Consider the following 18,473-nt stretch of genomic DNA (forward strand, 5'->3'; position numbering starts at 1 on the left):
AATCTTTTGAAAAAGTACTGGGAAAAGTACTGTATGCAAGGCACTTGGGTGTAACAAAAGATAGCCTCATCCTTTAAAGAACTTACAGCCCATCCGGGTGAAGTAAAACATAAGTTTTAAAAGTTGGCTAATAAAATACTGTAATAGTAATTGTAGACCATAGTATAGGAGATCTCTGAAGCAGTAGCTGAACCATATAGTTGCTAAAGGGATTCAGAGAATGATTGAATTTGAATCAGAGCATGTTTTTTGGAATAGGGAACTGAAATGAGTTTTGGAGGCAGATTGATAGGTTTGGGTGGGGTAGAGAACAGCTAAATAAAGGTTTGAGTCTTAATGCAATTTATAGAGTGCCAGGGCTAATAGGATCTTTTATTTTTCACTTCTATTTGAAAATGGATTCTTGATTTTTTTTAAAAAAGCATTTTATACTTGGAAGTAAATACTGTTTGAAAACTAAAATTTCATGTTTATGGGCCATAAAGAGCCTTAGAGACGTAATCCAACTGCTTTAGTTGAAGCTTAATAGAAACTTCTGGTCTGCTCCTAAATCTGTATAAAACTTAATAGGTGATTCTGGGATTGATATCCATATAGTTAGATTCTAAATAGAAGCATGGCCTTTTTTTTTAAATCTGTTGTAAAATTTTTACTTAAAAACTTAGAACAACTATCTAAAAATAGTAAATTTATAATTCTTATAATAAAATTCTTAGGTCTAATATGATTTAAACCAAACTATCAATATAATTTTTCCTCACAAAAAAAAAGTTCTGAAATTACTTTTGTAGGTTTTTTTAAAGTCTTTCCTGTATCACCTACTGTACCAGTGAGTTAAGAATAATTTGTATGAGTGCCTCTGGCATCTTCTAATTTTAGAGAAGCTGGCAAAATTTTTCTTGGTGTTATTGGTTAGTTTTTCTTAACAATATTGAAGGATAATATATTAAATTTTACTGAAGCATTTAAAAGGAAGAACCACTGGTTTTAATAGGTTGGGGTGATGCAAACTGCTTTAATTGCTGAATATTTGTTCTGTTGGACTACCTCATGGGGGAGAAAGACTTTGGTGGGGGACTGGCATATGTTTGTTGAGTATATGATAAAATTCATCTGTATTTTCATATGTTGAAGCAATTAAAAGCGCTGAATTTATAGTCAGGAGTACCTGGGTTGAATTCTAGCTCTGCCATTTATATGACTTTAAGATAAGTCATTTTACCCCAATTTCCCCTGGATCTTTTCCTCCATTTGTAAAAATGAATGAGTTATACTAGATAATATATAAGATTCCTCTGGTTCCAAATCCTAAGACTTCTATGATATACCTTTTAATTTTTAATTAATGTTTTAGTTTGTATTGACATAGCAACATCTGAGAGATCTCAGAGTTGCCATTTATTCTATCCATTGTGGGTTTTTTAACATTTCTACCTAAATAAATGACTCCAGTATAGGATTTGAAATAAATGTTCAGTAGTATGCTTTCTGTTAAAAGTTAAGCATATTTAGCACGTGTTGATACGCTGTTATTTTAGTGAATGTTATACATGTTCATATCCTAGGTTATATTCCCTTTTTTGTTGTCCTTTCACAGAAAATTAAAAGAATCATTGTATCAATAAAAGGGCTCTTTGCCATATCTCTTTTTGTGGCAGCTTATGTTATTAAAACATGTGTTCTCTCAATATTATTAAAGCTTCTGATTTATGTACAGATTATTTTCAGCTCATTGTTCTTGTTTTTATGTGGCAACTAGCTTTTTTAAAAGGAGATGTTTTTGCTCAGTAGATGGAAGTAGATGACTTTTGTGTAATGAAAAAAATTCCAAGACATAGCTGATTTTGGTTGAAATGTTTAATGTTAGTAACATCCTACTGTTGCTTTGTGGTTGTGTGTGTTGTTTGTTTTTTAATTGAGCTTTAGTATTCTTTTGTGCCCTTGCTTTGATACACTATTTCTAAGGAAGATTGTGTTCTTGGAAGGTCCTGTTCTAAGTCTGATTTGTTAAGTTGTTATAAGGTCTGAATTGTGAAAGTTGAAAAGACTAAGTGCTGAAAAGGACTTTAGTGTTTTGTGTATGTTTAGAATATCATCTGCTATGTGTTTTCAGATATTTACTTATTTCATTAGAATCTATTATCATTCTGGTAAATTAATTTAGCATTTAAAATGTTAATAACCACATGTAATGTGAATGTCTTTAGGAATGAGGTCTAGGGTATTTGGGGAGGAATTAATGTGGGAGCAATTAAGATTTGGGAACAGGCCATTTTTTTCAGAATTGTCTTGTGCAATAGAAGATATACACTAGTCAGTACATACTAGAAAAAGGCATGGACCTCAGTTCTAATATTGGTTCTTTTATGAAACTTGAGCATGTTGCTTAAACTCTAAATCTAGATAATCATTTATAAAATGAAGGTTTTAAATAGGACATCTTTATGGTCCCTTTCGCCTTGAAAATATTGTAATTCTAATCATACTACTTGTATAAAGTACCTTTTTTACATGAATTATTGCTCAGACTAAATTTCAAATGAAAATTCAGTAGTTCTTTGAAAGCAAATATCTTGTTTATGTAAAAAGATTATTAATTAAAATTACATACTATTGGGTATGGATACCCAACCTGTGTTGTGTGTACACATGTAGTAAACAAGGCAGAATTTGCTCAGATTATCAAGGCCAGTAGAGAGGAATAAATGGTTCTTGAGCATATAACAAATCATTTTAGATCAAATTTTACCCTGTGAGTAGAATGGGAAGCTGTATATAGTATTTGCAATCTAATTTTTTTCTTACTTGTAGGCAACATCGTCATCACTGACTTCACCTTTTCAGTCTTCATGGTATGGTGAATCTGAGAGAACTCAGGGAGCATACCCAAGATTGCAAAACCAGCAACGAGAACATGATTCAAAGAGGCCTAAGCTTTCCTATACAAGTTGTCCATCTACCTCATCTGGCAGAAATAATGGAAGTGGTTTGAATTCAATATCAGGTAATAATGAAATCATAGGAATCAAAATATAGTAAACATTTTTCAAAAACAGAAACATTTCTGATTTATTTCTGTTTTCATAAAGCAGAATCCTTGAAATAGCCAAATATTTGGAGTTGAATGGGTAGAAATAATTTCATAGGTTATGAGACTGAAGCATCAGTTTTGTTCAGTCATATTGCAAGTCAGTATGGGAATTAGAAAGTGAAACTTGAGAATTAACATTTTTCATTTAGTGCCTATGTCCAACATAGAGAAAATCTTTAACTTTTTTCCCCCTAAAAAGACTTGTTTATTTTAAATGATATTAAAATTGATTAATCGAATATTTATTTTGATAATTTTCTGTGATGGGATAATTGAAATATTTTCAAGGTAGAACAATCTTAAAATATTTCACCATTCTCCAGAAGTGTTATATTGCAAATTGTTAAATATATTTATGTATGTATACTTTTGGCATGGTACTTTTATGTCATTAAGAGCCAAAAACTTACCTGAGTTCTCAATTTTTTTAATATAATACAGCTACCAGCTTGGAAACTATATTAGTAATTTATTGTCAGATTTTTTGGTTCCTGGAAAATAGCACAGTTATATGAATTATGTTTCCAAAAGTACAAAATCAACTTATAATGTGGGAAAGTTATGGGAATGTGGATTCAGAGTAAATGCTAGGTGAACATCTCCCAGCAGTGCTTTCTCTCAATTTGGAAAAAAGCAGGGGGGGAGTATATGATCTTGTTCTTTACGTATAGGCTATGAAAGTCTAACAGACTTGAACAATTTACTTTTATAATCTGGACAAATTCCTGTATTGTGTGCCTTCATCCCACTTCCTATCTCAGGAATGTAGGACCATAAGATTTAGAACTTGAAGGGATCTTAGGTTGTTTAATCTATTCTAACCCTTCCATTTTACTGCTGGGGAAACTAAGATCTAGAAAGGTAAAGTGACTCTCCTAACATAATAACAGTAAGAAACAGAGCCAGAATTTGAATTTGTTTCCAGATTTAGTCTTCTACCTGGTCTTTTGCCATCATGCCTTATCTTATCGTCCTATATTGCCCCAAATTAACATACCAGAAGATTTCATTGATTTCTTTCATTTCTACACTCCAACCTTCACTCCTTTGGGAGATGGCCCTTAGTTCCAATTCTGTGTGTTTGCTCAGCCTGGAAAATGCCATCACGATCATTTAATAGCACAGTTACCACCAGTGTATTGGGGTCATTGTATTTGAGAAAGGAGAGGAAGAACTTAGTGTTGGGAGTATAGATCCAAATCCTAAGTTGGTAACTGAAGATGGGCTAGCATATTTCTTTGTCTCCAGGAATTCTTGGTGACTAGCCCAGGAATCTACCCTCATCTTGCCAAGAGCAGATGAGCCGGGCTTAGCTCATCAGTTGTGAAGTAAGAGAAAGGGAGCCATGAACTATTTCTTATGCACAGCTATCCCTCTTCCCTTTCCAAATTACCCTTAGGTTTCACATTTACTTTTAGTACCTCTCTTATAAATAGGAATAGTGAAAGAAGACACCTCTGACCTTAAAAAAAAGCATATGAATAGAAAACTCATGTTTTGATTCCTGAAGTTTTACTGTAAACTCTTGTTTTTGTTTGTTTCAGATGCAACTCTTTGAGCTATTTCTTCACACAAAGCTATCAGCAAAGGGAACAACTGTTCATTTCTTTCCCCTAGTTTTAATTCAGAATAATGAGGGTGTTTAAAGGCATCTGATAAGAAAGGGGAGGGAGATATAGGGGACACTCAGGCTAACACTTAGAATATTTAACTGTTACCAGGATTGGTCACAGGGCTAGAGTCTCCCATATCCCAGATTTCACTCCTTAACAGTAGCTGATTATGTCTGCTTTTGTTACTTCCATGCTAAGGCAGTTTAAACATATAGGTGAGATCAAGGATTTGACTACGGCAGGGAGAAGGGTAGGGCAGGCAGGTTTTTTTCCCTTGAATTCCATTGACTTTCCATCTGCTGATGTCTCAGGCAGTGAAATGGATTTAGCACTGCATTTATCTAGCTTTTTCCTTGGAGGAAGGTCCATCTGAGTAGCACACTTATAATTAGTAGGTGTCCCTTGAGTGTTTACATTATTAAAGCTGACACAACAGATTGGACTCCTCTACTTTAGCCATACCGTACTATGTACTTAAATCGACTAGAGATTGGCATTAGTGGGGAGATATAAAGATTTGATAAAACATAGACACTACCTTAGTGGAATTTAATGTTCTAGTTAGGAATATGGCATAAGTACATCAGTACTTAAGAGAGATGCAAACAGAATTTTTTTGTGAGGGTTACAATGAGAATGAGCAGCTAGGAATATCAGATAAGGTTTAATGGAAGAAGTGTCATTTTAATTGTACACTGAAAGCTATATATAGGAGGTTACTGAGTAAAATGAAAAAGAACATTCCATACCTAGGGAACAGCTTGAGTAAAAATACAAGGAAGTGGAGATGTGCAAGGTATGCTTGGGGTACAGCAGTCTTATGTAACTGAACACATAAGGATGGTAGAGAAGCCGATATATGGAAGTCCTTGAATGATCAGCAGTAGGTTTGGAACTTGGTTGAAAAAATTTTGAGTACAGGAGTACGAGACATTAAGAAAGATTAATTTGACTTCAGTTTGATATATTGGAGAAGATAAGTGGTATACAGAAAATCTCTTGAGAATCTTTTATGATAGTCCGGATGGGTGATATTGAGAGTCAGCAGTAGGTTGTAGTGGAATGAGTCCTGAACTGTGCATAAGAAGACTTTTCAAATCCAAACCCTGTTATTTGATTTTTGATCTTAGTCTCTTCATCAGTAAAATGGAAATAAAAGTAACATGTGCTTCATAGGATTGTTAAGAGGAAAACCCTTGGTAAAACCGTAACATGCTTTGGTAAGCATGAGCTGGCATAAAGTGTGTCATCAAAGAAATGATCATTATGCAGTCTTTTTGTCCTTGGAATATGGAAATGTTTGTGTTAATTAGTATTTGTCCATACAGACTAATAAAATTATGTAACAAAAGAATTTGATTTAAGGGAAAAGGATTGGTTACAACTTGAGAGTGAGGGACAACTGATAGTCATTCGGTGTACCACTAGTATTCTTACAGTATTAAGAGGGTAAAATTGGCCCCCAGTGTTTTGGGTGAATCCCCCATGGTGAATATATGAAAGGACCAGGACAAGAATTGCACAGAATCAGCAGGCATTGTGAGGGATTTCCATCTATATCATTGAAGGGAAATATTCAAATTGATGAGATCACAGATCTATTTGCATAGAAAACACCAAGATTTCAAAAATAGGTGCCTTAAGTGAACGGTGGTATCATTGATTGAAACAGTAAAATCACAGTCATCTTTTGGAGATGATAAGAGATCAGATTTGAATGGGTTGAATTTGAGATGGCACTTGATATCTAAGTGACCACAGCCTCTAAGCAATCAGAGGTATGGATCTGTAGTTTGAAGAAATCAGGATTGAAGGTAAAGATTTAAGAATAATCTGATTTAGAGGTGATAGGTAAAGCCTTCTAAATAAAGAAGGCCAATGAAACAGTGTAAGGTGAAGTACCTGGCATTAGGTGAAAAGAAAAGGGGCAGGTAGAGTCATTGGAAGGGAAAACAAGAACAGTAGAGATTTATAAAGAAAACCAGGAAAGTGGTGTTTTAGAGTTGGAGGCTGAATACTCAGCAAAGCAAATTATTATTGACTTTGTCCTGTATAAATAGAAGGTGCCTTTTGAATTAAAATATATCCTGCTTACTACTAGGATTGTTGTAAGCTACTAGGTTGTGTAGAGAGCTCACATTTTACAGTTGTATTTTCTGTGGATAATAATGCTTTGAAATGCTTACAGGGTTGTGAAGAAAGCCCTTTGTAAACCTTTAAAACATGGTATAGGTGTCAATTGTTCATGCCTGAAAAGTCATACTGGTAAGGCAGAATAGTGAAGGTAGGGTTTTTGTTCCACTTAATGAGCATTTTATTTTTTTCCAGTTACATGCAAAGATAGTTTTCAACATTTACTTTTACAAGATTTTGAAGTCCAGTTTTTCTTCCCCAATATGGCATGCAATCTGATATAGGCTATACATGTACAATCATATTAAACGTATTTCCACATTAGTCATATTATGAAAGAAGAATTAGAACAAAAGGGGAAAACCACGAGGAAAAAATGGAAAATAATATGCTTCAGTTTGTATTAAGATTCCATAGTTCTTTCTCTGTGGACAGCATTTTCCATCGTGAGTTCCTTGGAATTGTCTTAGATCATTGCATTGCTGAGAAGAGCTAAATCCATCAAAGTTGGTCATTATTGAAGCTAGGTTTTTTTTTAATAAGTGTAGTTTTACTACTACTTTAATTTGATTTATGAAATTTACAGATTTTTGAATTAACCTAGGGCAAAGATTCTTAGCCATTATTTCACTTTCATTAATATACAAAGTTAGACTCTCCTTGTTCTTTCCCCTCCCTCCCAAAAAAATTACTTGGGCTCAATTTTTACATACCTGTTTTCATCAAGAGGCAAATAAAAAGCAAAAATAAAACAGCTATTCTTGATTTCTTGAGGTTGGTGATTTGCCTTGTACAGAGATAAATCACTTATTATGGATAAAATTGAATGCTAATAACCTATTATCTCACATATTTGCAGCCTAGTGAAATAAACATTATAAAAATTTATTTTATATATTATATAATAAGTTATGAAAATTTATTATGTAAGTAAATATTATAAATAATGTTCAAATTCAACCATATAACTTCTCATTTTAGTAAGTGGTATTTTATAGAAGTTTTGTCCCAAAATGTATATAGAAAATAGGAAATCTAGTATAACCAATCATGATGTATTTTATGGCCAAGAATATGACTTTGTGAAGCTTAATGGACTAGATTTTTATATAGAGAACTGGTATTCCTCTTATAGATCCTGACCTGTAGGCAAAAAAGTACCCTTTGTTTTCATAATGCAAAAATGATGACATGTCAAAAACGTTGGTGGCTTATTTTCTGTGAAAAACCTGCTATATTTTGTGCCCCCAAAATGTCTGATTTTAAGTGTGTGTTAGTTAGACATGTGGATGAGTTTTCAAAACCATATTATAAGTTCTTTGATTTAAAACTTCACTTTTATTTTTAGATTCTTCTTGGAGACATAGTCGAATTCCCAGGTCTTCTTCAATGGTACTTGGATCACTGGGGACTGAATTAGTGAGAGAAAGAAGAGATCTGGAAAGGAGAACAGATCCCTCTATTAGCCTTATGGATTATAGTCACAGGAGTGGTGATTTTACATCTTCATCATGTATGTTTAAACTGTATTTCAGCTTGTGGCTTTTGTAAAGCACTACTTCACATTGTTTTACATGTATACATTAAACTAAAAATAAAAAGAAATAACTCCAGTCAATGGCATTGGGTGGACGGAGGAAAGAACAAGTTAAGAAAGCTATTTGTTATTTGAGCTTGCTATCCCCAGTTATTAAGGTGAGTGTTTATTTGCCAGATTGAATTCCCTTTCACAACCACACTCCTAGGAAAAGAAGTCTAAACTTTGCTGATTTCCATTACCTCGTTCACTTTAAATTTTTTTGGAATCAGGCTTTCTCTACTCCCTCCTGACCAAAGCAAATTTCTCTAAGGTTTGTCAGTATTCTCTTGTCAAATCTTTTGACTTCTCAATTCATATCCTTTTTGACTTCTCTGCAATTGAATTTAAAAAATTCAATTAACACTCCCCATTAAAAAATAAGATATACCTCCTGTAACAAATATGTATAGTTAAACAAAACAAATTCCCATTTTGACCATGTTTATTTAGTCCCTTACCTCTTTCTAAGAAACATTTAACACTGTTGACTATCCCATTTTGGATATATCTATAGTCATTTGTTCTATTACTTTTCCCTGGTTATCCTCCTACCTATGACTGCTTCCTGTTGGCCTTCTTTATTGAGTCATCTCTCTCTTACTCCCTTATCATGGATAATTTCCCAAAGTTCTCTTTAGGCCATCTTCTCTATCTCTGTGCCCTTGCCCTTACCAAGGTAAACTCATTATCTCATCATATTTATAAAAATGACTCCCAGAGCTTTATATCTAAATATTTTTATTATGTTCTTAATTTCATATAACCTAATGCCTGCTAGACATTTCCCTGTTGTGTCCTGTGAGCATACCAATTTTAGCATTTCCAAATTTCATGATCTTCCTTAATCTGCCCCAAGCGTCTCTATCCATTGAGGCAACTTAACATTTCATTTAGGTTTAAGACCTGGTTGTTATATGTTACTTTCTTCTGTGGTCTTTCCCCAACATCTAATCATTTGCCAAGTCTTATCATCAATGTTAGTCCTCTTATCTCCCTTCTTTCTACTCATAGCTACCATTCTGGTTTAGACTCTTAATCACCTAGCAGCTCTAGAGTCACTAAAGTAGTAGACCCTTCTGGTTGGTCTATGATAACAAAAGTTTGCTTATAATTATACTGAGATCTTATTTGATTGTTAAAATATTCTTCTCTTTTTCAACTATATTTTTTACTTCAGATTTTCTTCATATATTTCAACCAAATTTGCATCACCACAACAGGTTGAGTGCAGAATCAGATAAGCGTATCCATCTGTCTTCTACTAAACCATACATTAAAAAGATCTGTACAAATATGTGAAACTGTCATTTTTCTCACTAAATTTTTGTTTTTTAGAAAACAGTTTTTCCATTAAAAATTAATAAGTAATGATTTTATTTAAAAATGAAGAACAATATTTTAGCAGTTATAATTTCTGGTACTTGTTAAATATTGACAGATATAACCCAAATAAAACAAAAACTCTTTGGGATTCTCTTTAAGAGTGTAAAGGCATCTTTAATAATTTTTAAGTGTAGGAGTTTTGGGACCCAAAGGTTTGATACTCAGTCACCTACTATTCTGCTTATATCTCAGTTGGACTTTCTGCTTCTGGTCTTCACTTTATTCTTCTTTCAGTTGTCAAAATTTATAGATGTATAGATACATATTATTTATTTATAGATATGGATATATTTCACTCCTTTGTTCTAGTGTCTTCATTGTCTCCCTTTTGCCTCTAATGTAGGTATATATTTCTAAGGTTGGCATTTTAAACCTTTCACAATCTGGGTCCAGAATGTCTTTCCATCTTTCTATCACATTATTCCCTTTTATCACACTTTTTTTTAAAATCAAACTGACTTTTGTGCCTTTGAGGCCTTTATTTCTGATCAACATAGTCAGCAAAAACATCTTTATGAAGTTGTTAGATATTATTACATTTTCTTTCAAATGGCCATTGGAATAATCCATTTTTTGAATGTTAAAATTTATAATGTTAGATAGTAGAATTAAGCCAAAGTAAGGCTTAACATGCGATTGCATTTTTGCAGTAAAATTGTGTCTCATACATGGCAACATCTGTTTTATGAGTAATGACAAAATGAAGATGATATCAATAAATTAACTTTAATATCTAAATTTTATTATGTTCAGCTAATCATTTTCCCTATTGTCTCTTGCTGTTTTAATAATAGATCTTCAAGATAGAGTTGCTTCTTCATATTCTCAAGGAGCAAGACCAAAAGAGAATTCACTAAATACTCTGAGATTAAATACAACATCCATGAACCGTCAATGGCCTTCTGAACATCAGTCCTCCTTTTATTCTAGAGAACCAAGCAGAAGTTCTTCCAGATCGAACTTTTCTCCAAGAGAAATGGAATCTCCCCAAAGGAGCATACAGCAAGGTTTTTCTTACATCCCAAGTAGAGATGAGGCTCCTTCCATTAGCAATTCAGAAAGAATTGGTTCATCTCAAAGATCATTGGCTGAGCCTTCTAATGACACTGAAGGAAGACGGACAACCAGACAGTTGTTATCTCGTCTAGCTTCTAGTATGTCGTCTACTTTTTTTTCACGAAGATCTAGTCAGGATTCCTTGAGTACAAGATCATTAGATTCTGAAAATTCCTATCTTGCCCCAAGAGTTCTGACTTCCACACAATCTAGTGGTAGTGCAGCTTCATCTTCTGAAGTTCCAGATAATAGAACACCTGAATCTTCTCAGGGATTTAGATTTCTTAGACGAAGGTGGGGTTTATCATCTGTTGGCCAAAATCCTAACTCTGAGACTGGTTCAGAAAACTTTAGCCAGGAGTCTGAAAGTAGACATACTGGTTCCTGGTTGTCTTCCTCTCTAAGAAATAGATGCACACCTTTATTTTCAAGGAGACGTCGAGAAGGAAGAGATGAATCTACACGAATACACTCTACTGATGTGCCATCTAGACCTCATCATGTTTTGAGAAGAGAGTCTAATGAAGAAGTTCACCTTGAAACACAAAATGAGTCCCTTGGGACTGCTGCCAACAGATCACCAACCCCTACAGTACCTAGCAGTGCTGCTGCTTCTGCTGCTTCTACACCAGATTTGGCTCACAGTGGAAGAAGTACAGGAATATCTGGAATTCTTCCTGGTTCCTTATTCCGATTTGCAGTCCCCTCTGCACTAGGAAGCAGTTTATCTGACAATGTCATGATCACTGTAGATATTATTCCCTCAGGTTGGAATTCATCTGATGGACAGAGTGATAAGACTAAAAGTCTACCTTCAAGAGACCCAGAAAGGCTACAGAAAATAAAAGAGAGGTAAACTAATGTATTTTTCTTAAAGCCAGAAATAGAAGTTCTCTATGTAGTAATACACTTAGAGTTGCTCTTATTTAAATACTTTGCAGTAATAATTGATAATTGGACTGAAAACTTTTGAAGTAAAGTTGTACTCTAAGGTCTACATGCTATATGCTTAGGTACTCAATGCAATTCTAAGAAATAGTTGGATTGAATTATGTGTGCTCATAATTAAGAATAGATAATGTCTTGGAATATAGAAATAAACATGAAAAAGAAGATTTTTTTCCCCCACCCCTTGACAAAAAATCCCGCTAAACTTCTAGTAGTGGAAGAGGGCTCAGGTTGTTGGATAATTGCCATAGAAACTTATAAAAAAAATAATTTGTTTTCAGTTTTCTGCAGTCACTTCCATAAGTCTTAGATTTTCTTCTCCTCCCCAAGGCAGCATGCAATCTTACATGGGTTCTATGCATACATTCTTATTTACCACATTTTCACGTTAGTCATGTTGCATGGAAGAATTAAAATGAATGGGAGAAACCGTGAGAAAAAAACAAACCAAAACATAACACAAGAGAAAAATCTTCTGCTTCATTCTACATTCTGATTCTATAGTTCTTCCTCTGGATGCCTTAAGAGCCCTTTCGGAATGTTTTAGGTCCTTGCATCATAGAAACTTCTTGTAGCTGTTGAGAATTTTTTTTCCGCTTCCCCTGGTTATTTTTATCCTTAAGCAACCTAGACATTCTCTTAACCCAGTGGTTTTGCTAGTCTAAACCAGGTAAGAAGAGGTTGTTGCTACATTATGATATATTTTTAATTTTCTTTGACATTAACTAATTTGAGTTGCCTTGGGTAGTTCAGCACCTAGCCTTTACTAATAATTGCAGTGAAGTGATATATATTATTCATTTAAAAGGAAAATTAGCTTGATGGGTCCTTCCCTCAAAGCAGTAAAGAATTTTTCCTATTAAGAAATCAGGATGGCACAAATAAGCTTGTTGGGGAGGGAATTGGTAGAACTTGTAAAATGTCTTTGTGTAAGAAGACCCTGGAGAGAAAGAGAGCATCGATTGAATGTGAATGGTGTTGCTATATACTACTACGTTCAGATAATGTGTAAAGGAAACAATTATAAATCGATACTACTTGAATTACTATTGCATTACTTCCAAGTGAGTGGTGATACAGTTTCTTAGTATGTGGCTGCAGGTTCACTTTGGATAGTTGCTAGTTTTTTGGTTCCCCAATAAGTTCAGTGGATGTGATTGAGAAATTAACCTCTTAAAAGACAGACTTGTGACTTCATTCTGATATGAGCAGAACGTAAATGTGTGGAGCTGAGGTAAAAGTATTTTGTTTGAAGAGAAAAAAATATACAGCCACCATTTGTTCCCCCTTTTTTTCAGTCTTCTTTTAGAGGACTCTGATGAAGAAGAAGGTGATTTGTGTAGAATTTGCCAGATGGCAGCTGCATCCTCTTCCAACCTTCTCATAGAGCCATGCAAATGCACTGGAAGTTTGCAGTATGTTCATCAGGAATGTATGAAGAAGTGGTTACAGGCCAAAATTAATTCTGGTAAGATCTACCTGTTTTCTGACAAATTTTCTCTTTCTCGAATTAGCTTAAGGTTTGCTCCCTTAAAGGAGGGTTCTATGACTATGTGGTGTATATTATGTGTTAGAATTATAATGTGGACTCAGGAAAAATAAACCCACCCACTGAATTAGCTCCGAAGAATTGCTAAAATAAAGTTTGGTTTTTTTGTAATTGGAGAGTCTGAAAAGGAGACAGAGACAGACCACATAGGGACTTTAGAACAGTTTCTTCACTAGACAAATGAAGACCGTGAGCTCAAAGAAAGTAAAGAAATCTAAAAAGGTCGTGTAGCCGATTTAGTTCAAGAGTTATCGTTGGAGTCTGAGTTATTGATTCCTTCTCCTATCCATTAGACTCTACTAAAACCCTGTTCACCATCTGTCACCTAACTAGCAGCCTCTTCACACGTTTACAGAGTAGACATAATGGATACCTTGCGTCAATCTTCTTAGAACTACATTGGATCCTTCATCTGCAAAATGAAAAATACTGTCTCTAAAGTCCCTTTCAATTTGAATCCAAAAAAAAAAAAAAGATTGGATTATTAAACATAGCATTTGGTAGTTGTATTTCTTTGTACAGTTGTGTGTTTGTGTATGTCAGTGTTAATTGTCTGTTCTCTGCCCTGTGACACATGCCATTTGTATTCTGTATTCTACTTTTGATTCATTTTGTCAGATTTTTCAGTGAGCTAGGATGTATTTAAAGGTATTGTGGTTCCAGTGAAAAGAGCATAAAACTTAGAATCATAAAACTTGGATGTGTGTGTCTGCTTTCCAATATACTAGCTATGTGACTTTGAGCAAGTTATTTAACTGTTTGTTTCCCCATTTCCAAAAATAATATCTTTCTTTCTGACTTCTCACTAGGTAGTTGTCAGGATCAAATGAAGTAAAGATTGCTGTGAAAGTGATCTCTAAATATTTCATATTCATTTTTCTTCCCATATTGGTTACCTGCCAAGCTTATACTTTTTCAGGATGACCTGAAATTACCTCTCATTGACAGTGTACTAGATTATGCTTTTGACCTATGATATTATTTAAGAAGTAACAAATTTATGATGTAGATGGTAGAGGTATTATCGTTTTCTTTCTTAAAAGTGCGTTTTTGTGATGTTTTAAGTACTCTACAGAGTCCCTTTGCCAGGACTCCTGTAATTTTGCTAGTATTCATAAAGATAGGAAGCCTGAAAATGACTTGCCATTTGCTTTTTGGCATTTTAGTTAACTAATATCTCTGCAAGTGAATGTCTAAACAGTTTGTTGTCATCCCTTTGTTTCAGTTACTTTAAAAGAACGAAATTTGATATCATTTATGTTGTCTCTATCAATTTAATGCCAGTATTCCTAGTTGACATTTTATCTTCCACTTTTCTTGTATAGTAGCATTTACCTAAAGTAATTTAATGTTATCTGTTGTCATTGTGTTCTTGTAGCTAAAAATGGATTAATAATAATTCAGGTATACCTATACATTAAAATTGCCTAAAGCATTAGTGTTAATGACCCTCCTAACTCACTGGTTTATATTTAATCCTTTTTAAAAGTAACTGGCATTTATATAATGCTTTAAATTTTGTAAAGCACCTGACGTAATTTTATTTGACTCTCAAAACAGTTAGGAAGGTAGTACTTCCATTTTACAAATGAAGAAACTAAGGTTCATATTTGAGCAGTAGAGAGAAGTTTCCTACTTATATAATAGTTACTGGTAGTACAAAGACTATAAAAAACACATAGTCTGTTATCTGGGGGTGGGGTGAGTGCAGAAGCTGGGTTCAAATGTTAACTTGCCACCTGTATGACCCTGGGTCAGTCACTTAAGCTCTGTAGAACCTATTTGTTAAATGAAGGAATTGGGATCAGGTGACAGATCTCTTACTACTCTAGATCCATGCCTTACATGGATCTGACAGTAGGTGTCTGCAGTTCAGTCTTCGTTTTGCTTTTGATATCTCATAACATGTTGAACTCTGAAATTCCTCTCTGACTAAACCCCTTTCCTTACACTTTTTTGCCCTGTCATGCTCTCTCAACCTTCTATTCCTCCCTGTTTTCACAGTCTGCCATCCTGCCACTTATTTATTATTCTTTACTTTCTTCTTTTTAGTGATTTCAACATTTTTTTCTTCCCTCCAAACTTGATTCTTCTGCTTCTGCTTTTTCTGTGTTGCTAACTCTGGATATCTTAACCACTTCATCAGTGGTGGGATTTTCCTCTTCCTCCTGAAAGTGGAGCCCTGCTTGGGAAAGTTACAAAACTACCACCTGAGTTTACCCACATTTTTCCCATTTTACCTTGAGGTTTTATTCCTGCAAAGAAATGGTCAGCAGTCTTCAAATAGAATTTGATGATTACTCATTAGTAACATTGTAGAAGAAGTCTTCTTCTTAAGGTCATTTGGTCAAAATGCATTTATTAAATGCTTCCTATGTGCCAGGCCTACAATGAAAGGCAAAAACAGGATCCCTGCTTTCAACAGCTGATACTCTTAATGGATGAGACAGTGTGACAAAATTTTGCATACAACATGAATGCGTTGTAATTGGAAAGTAATCTCATAAGGAAAGTACTAGCAGTTAGGGGAACTAGTAAAGGAATCTTACAGAGGATGGGGTTGGAACTGAGGCTGGAATGAGCCAGAAGGAAGAGGTGAAGAGAGAATGTATTCCAGGCATGAAGAACAGCCTGTGGAAAGGTACAACCAGGAGATGAAGTGTCACGTACTAGGAACAATCAAAAAACCAGTGTTGCTAGATCATAGAGTGGGTGGAGTAATAAGACCAGAGAGGTAGAATGGGGTCAGGTTGAGATGGCCTTGGGGTCATAATAATATATAGGGTACTAGAGTTTGAATATAGGGGAATGACTAGGCCAGTCCCACAGGTCTTACTTTACTTGAGCATCATTGATCATTTCCCCCTATCTTATTTTCATCTCTTACCTTTCTAACTCCTTTCCCTCTGCCTACAAACATGCTTGAATTTCTCCAAACTAGAAAAAAAACCTTCCCACCTCTTTAAGCTATTTTAGCTCTCTTTTTCCCCCTCATTGTTAAACTCATAGGAGTACTGTATACTTGATCTCTATCTTTTGGCTTCTCAGTATCTTGCAAGTTAAAAACAATATTTTCTGAAATGAAAATGATAAAACTAGCATCCCTTTTTGTTTTTATAGTATTTTATTTTTTTCAATTACATGTGAAGACAATGCTTAACATTTCCTTTAAATAAAATTTTGAGTTCCAAATCCCCCACCCACCCTCCACCTCCCTAAGATGGTAGGCAATTTGATTTAGGTTATATATGTGCAATCGTATAAAATACATTTCCATATTAGACATGTTATGAAAGAAGAAACAGAACAAAAAGAAAATAATAAAGTGAAAATGGTTTGTATGCTTCACTCAGCATTCAGACTTCATTAGTTTTCTCTCTCGATATGGACAGAATTTTCCATCATGAGTCTTCTGGAATTATCTTGCATCATTGTATTGCTGGGAAGAGCTAAGTCAGTCATAGCTGATCATTGCACAGTGTTTCTGTTACTGTGTACAGTGTTCTGGTTCTGCTCACTTGGCTTAGTATCCCTTTTTAAAAAAAAATTATTTTCAGCTCTAAATTCTCTTTCCTTGCTCATTAAAAAGGCAAGAAAAATAAAACCCTTTACAAGTACATAAACATGCAAGATAAATTTGTTAATTAGTTTTAAAAAGGACAAGAAAAAGAAATAGAAGAAATCTATACTTTCAGTTCATCAGTTCTTTTTCTGGAGTGAATAGCTTATTTCATCATGAGTCATGGTTGGTCACTGTTGATCAGAGTTATTAAGTCTTTCAAAGTTGTTTATTGTTACGGTATTGCTGTTAACTGTAACAGTTTTGTTCTCTTAGCTCTGCTTACTTCATTTTATATCAATTCGTACAAGTCTTCCCAGGTTTTTCTGAAACCATCCCTTTCATCACTCCTTATAGTAAACAGTACTCCATCACACCCACACACTGTTGCTTGTTCAGGCGCTCTCCAGTTGTGGTCACCTCTCAGTTTCCATTCCAGATCTTTGCTACCAAGAAAGAGCTGCTGTAAATATAAATATTGTTGTATATATAGGTCCCTTTTTATTTGATCTCTCTGTGGTAGAGACTTAGCAGTGGCATTTCTGGGTCAGAGGGTTTGTTCAATTCAATAACTTTTGGGGCTCGGTTCCAAATTGCATCCTTATAAGTTTAAGCATCTTTAAGTTTTATAAAGCTTTGAAGATGAAATCTGGCATGGAGGTTTTTTTTTAATTCTTTCAAACTTGATTGTATTAAAGTATTTTTTCTTACTTGGTGTTTATAGCTATACCTAAAAAGGTAAAAACCCTAAATTTTTAAATTCCTTCATTTAGGAAGTATGGCAACCTATTTGTCTTTATCTCAAAGCTTAACTTAAATGTCATCTCATGTGCCACCTTTTCTGATTCTTCATGCTGTCACATATTATGGCCTCCCCCATAAATTATATGTCAGTTTTTTTAGTATGTATTTATTTAACATCTACTTATTAAGTGTACTTGTTTACTTTTGAGAGAATGTAAATTCCTTAAAAGTGCAGAGGTAATTTTTATATCTCCAGCATCTAGCATAGACCTTGGCACATAATAGGAATTTTGTGTTGTGTATGAGATTATACTTCAGAAGTTAGTTGATAGGCTTTAAGGTTTGGTTTGTAGAGCTTTTTTTTTTTTTCCCATACCTCTGAAGTAGAAAAATGAAAGTGTTTAGATTATTCCATCAGTAAGGAAATTAAAATCAAGGACGTATTTTAGACTTTAAAAATAGAGAATATAAAATGTAATCTAGTTGTCAGTCAACATATTAAAGTACCCTGCTATGTGCCAGATGCTGTTAGTTGCTAGGGATACAAGTGCAAATGTAAGATAGTTTGGCTCACAAATCATGTTCACAGATAAGAAAATAAAGCATATATACGCAGAATCACATAGTGATTATGTGAGAGATGGAGAATGTTTGGGGAAAGCAAGATTGTGAGGATTGGGGGAAACTTTTTAAAGGAAGTGACATTTTAATTCATTCTTGAATACTGAAGGTTCTAAGAGGGAGGCAAAGGTGAAGAAAAGCATTTTAGGCATAGGCTCATCATAACCAAATTCAGAGAGGTGGAAGATAGACTATTA

At 34.3% G+C, this 18,473-nt stretch overlaps 1 protein-coding gene across 9 annotated transcripts in view; it reads left to right on the forward strand.

The window, feature by feature from the left end:
• The window catches only part of MARCHF7 (membrane associated ring-CH-type finger 7), a 53,663-nt gene that overhangs the window by 22,544 nt on the left and 12,646 nt on the right, over positions 1-18,473 (forward strand). For all 9 annotated transcript variants that reach the window (XR_011967659.1, XR_011967660.1, XM_072612124.1 and 6 more), the window contains 4 exons: positions 2,812-3,004; positions 8,186-8,350; positions 10,594-11,707; positions 13,102-13,271. Coding sequence is in view for 7 of the 9 variants with exons in the window: in XM_072612124.1 (XP_072468225.1) it covers positions 2,812-3,004; positions 8,186-8,350; positions 10,594-11,707; positions 13,102-13,271 (1,642 nt within the window). In the remaining 2 variants the exon portion in view is untranslated. The remainder of the gene's footprint in view (positions 1-2,811; positions 3,005-8,185; positions 8,351-10,593; positions 11,708-13,101; positions 13,272-18,473) is intronic.

The sequence above is a fragment of the Notamacropus eugenii genome, chromosome 5 (genome assembly GCF_028372415.1).
Source record: "Notamacropus eugenii isolate mMacEug1 chromosome 5, mMacEug1.pri_v2, whole genome shotgun sequence".
NCBI lineage: Eukaryota > Metazoa > Chordata > Mammalia > Diprotodontia > Macropodidae > Notamacropus > Notamacropus eugenii.